Source organism: Priapulus caudatus, unplaced genomic scaffold, assembly GCF_000485595.1.
Source record: "Priapulus caudatus unplaced genomic scaffold, Priapulus_caudatus-5.0.1 Scaffold435, whole genome shotgun sequence".
Taxonomy (NCBI): Eukaryota; Metazoa; Priapulida; class Priapulimorpha; order Priapulimorphida; family Priapulidae; genus Priapulus; species Priapulus caudatus.
In genome coordinates this window covers 67498-70258 of record NW_014577496.1, presented here as the reverse complement: position 1 = coordinate 70258, position 2761 = coordinate 67498, and the positions used below count along the sequence as shown (strand labels likewise).

At 45.4% G+C, this 2761-nt stretch overlaps 1 protein-coding gene across 1 annotated transcript in view; it reads left to right on the top strand.

The window, feature by feature from the left end:
• LOC106810351 (sodium-dependent serotonin transporter-like) overlaps window positions 1-2761 on the top strand; it is a 42318-nt gene that overhangs the window by 14255 nt on the left and 25302 nt on the right. Inside the window, exon 2 of the mRNA XM_014813667.1 lies at window positions 958-1092. Coding sequence (XP_014669153.1) covers window positions 958-1092 — 135 coding nt within the window. The remainder of the gene's footprint in view (window positions 1-957; window positions 1093-2761) is intronic.

The window sequence follows — 2761 nt, the reverse complement described above, 5'->3', positions numbered from 1 at the left end:
TCTCTCTCTCTCTCTCTCTCTTTCTCTCTCTCTCTCTTTCTCTCTCTCTCTCTCTTCACTCCCGGCCTATCCACCCAACACGCCACGCCCCAGCATCAACGATAGCTGGTGAAATCAGCTCGGCCATGCATAGACGCGACGCACTATTCACACGCAGTATGTAGATGTGATTTCTTATAGCCGGGAGAATGGAGTACGCGAAGCGTCATGCGTGGTGACAGGTCATTAGCGTTGTATATATCGCATCATTTTCCCTCCGAGGAAACCAGGAAGCCATTCCGGCGGACGCGGTAACAACACTCGCTCTCGCTGTGTACGTGCGTCTATGTCTGTCGCTGACGACTCTGTCTCGGCTATCCCGGATATATCAACCACCACGTGGCCGCACGTTTATTTATGATGCAACTCTTCGTTGCACACGATTCTACCAGATTTTCAGCGTTCTGATCACGAGAGGGAAGCGGCGAGCAGTGTATAGGGTGAGGGAGACACAGAAAGAGTGAGAGAGAGAGAGAGTCGCGCGCGTGTATAGGATTGGGAGAGAAGGAAAGACGCTATACTAGAGAGAAGCAGAGTGGGGGATGGAGAGACGGGGATAGAGAGACTTGTTAATGAAATAAAATTTATAAATATAAAAATAAAATAATAAATAAGTACAAATATATAACAAAATTCTATAGCAGCAACAGCAACAGCAGCAGCAATAACAACAGCAACAACAAGAAACTAGCAACATCAACAATAACAGCAGCAGCAACAACAACAACAGCAGCAACACTAATAAAAACAACAGCAATAATAATAACTAGAATAATAACTTTTCCATCTTAAAATCTAATAATCCGACTTAAAAGTTACATAACAACAAACGGCGGCCATGACAACTATATGCTATCAGTAAAAGAGAGTCACACCCAACGCACTTCTTCCTGTAACAGACTGCCTCTTTTTCCACAGGTGCATTCTTCATTCCGTACATGATTATGTACCTGGTTGGAGGGCTACCACTCTTCTACCTCGAGCTGGCGCTGGGCCAGAGACACCGATGTGGATGCATATCGGTGTGGGACAAGGTATGTCCCTTATTCAAAGGTAAGCGTGACACGGAGAATCTCCATGGATATATACAGCCCTTTGCTAGCGGGGGAACAATAAAAATTGCCGATACCTTGAGAAAAAAACACTTTAAAGAAGATTTTTCTCATTACCTGTAAGACGTTGAGGTGCTTCAGTGTTCTTACCGTGCGATTCCGAATCTTTAGACAAACACTCATCGTGGGCATTCACTCTTTTTTTTGCACGCCGCTGTTCCCGTTAGTTTCTCGTTAAAATGTTAGAATCATCTACGACTGTTGACGCCGACTTTCTTTTGCGCTTTCCCGCGAAGGTAACAATGCATTGGTTTCGCAGCATTGGTTTCGCAAAGACTAGAAGAATATACATTCAACAAGTTTAGGAGATAACGTGAATTAGCGAGTAGTCAGTCTGCCGAGGGGCCCGCATATCTTATTTACTATATATTGGTTAGTTAGTTTGCTAGTTAGCTAGTTAGCTAGTTAGCTAGTTAGTTAATTAGTTAGTTAGTTAGTTAAATAATTAAATTAATTAATTATGTGTTTATTGTTTATTTTTTTATTTTTTTATGTAGTTGTTTGTTTATTTAGTTGTTTAATTAATTATTTATTCTTTTATTTGCTTGTTTTTTTATATTTATTTACCCTATTTACTCATAATTATGATCTCGACGTGCATGGTTTTGATTGCGCTAGTAATTCGTTTCGTTTGCTGAGTTTCCTTGTTCTAACTTACAACTCATATTGAGTCATCAGATTCGAACCACACCTCACTTCATAATAACTCAGTGCTACAGATTGTTATTAAAACTAATAAAACATTTCATTCTATATCAGATAACAATTAAGCAACGAAGCAACACTTTTTTTCCCATTCACGATCATGCGAATGTCTTCGTGCCTCCCCCTCCACCTTGCCACCTCCTCCCCGTTAGTAAATTACCCCGCCTTCTGTTTACGTAAGCAGAAGATGCCCGGAGCCTCCCCCTCCCCCCGTTTCTCAATAAACCACCCTACCTTATGTCCGCAAGCGCGCGCGGCAAACTTCTAAAACTCATTCGGCGTGTGATTCGCTCAAACGCGTTCGTCCGTTCACTCCACAAGCGGCGGCGGTGGGGGGGGGGACTCGCGTATGTACGTATGTATACGCACACGCCTCCCCCTCCCCCCGCCCTGCTGCCCCTCCCCCTCCTCTGCTGCTTTGTACACCTGCGATGCGTGGCCTAAATGGCTTCACAATTCCGTGATTATCGGCTGCTGCTAATTCCGCTCCGATGCTGCGAGCTCTCTCGCTCTCTCTCTTATATATAGCGATAATCGGCTTCGTACTGAAGCTGGGCGTTATGTGTGATTTCACACACACGCGCGGCCTCGCGCCGAATCGCGCTCACCTTTGTCGTGCATATACACGACCCTAATTACTGATGGTTACGGCTACGGGAATGTGCGGTGAGGGCCGATGAAAGTGGCAGAGAGAGAGAGAGAGTCTGTCGGCATTTAGCTTCTAAAGGGCATCGCGCGACAAAGCGAGAGATGGGAACACGTGCGTGCGATCGCGCGGAGGAAGGTGGGGGGGTGGAAAGAGGAGGAGGTGGTGCTGGTGGTTGATGTTGTTGTTGTTGTTGTTGTTGTTGGTGGTGGTGGTGGTGGTGGTGGTGGTGGTGGTGGTCGTGGTGGTGGTGGTGGTG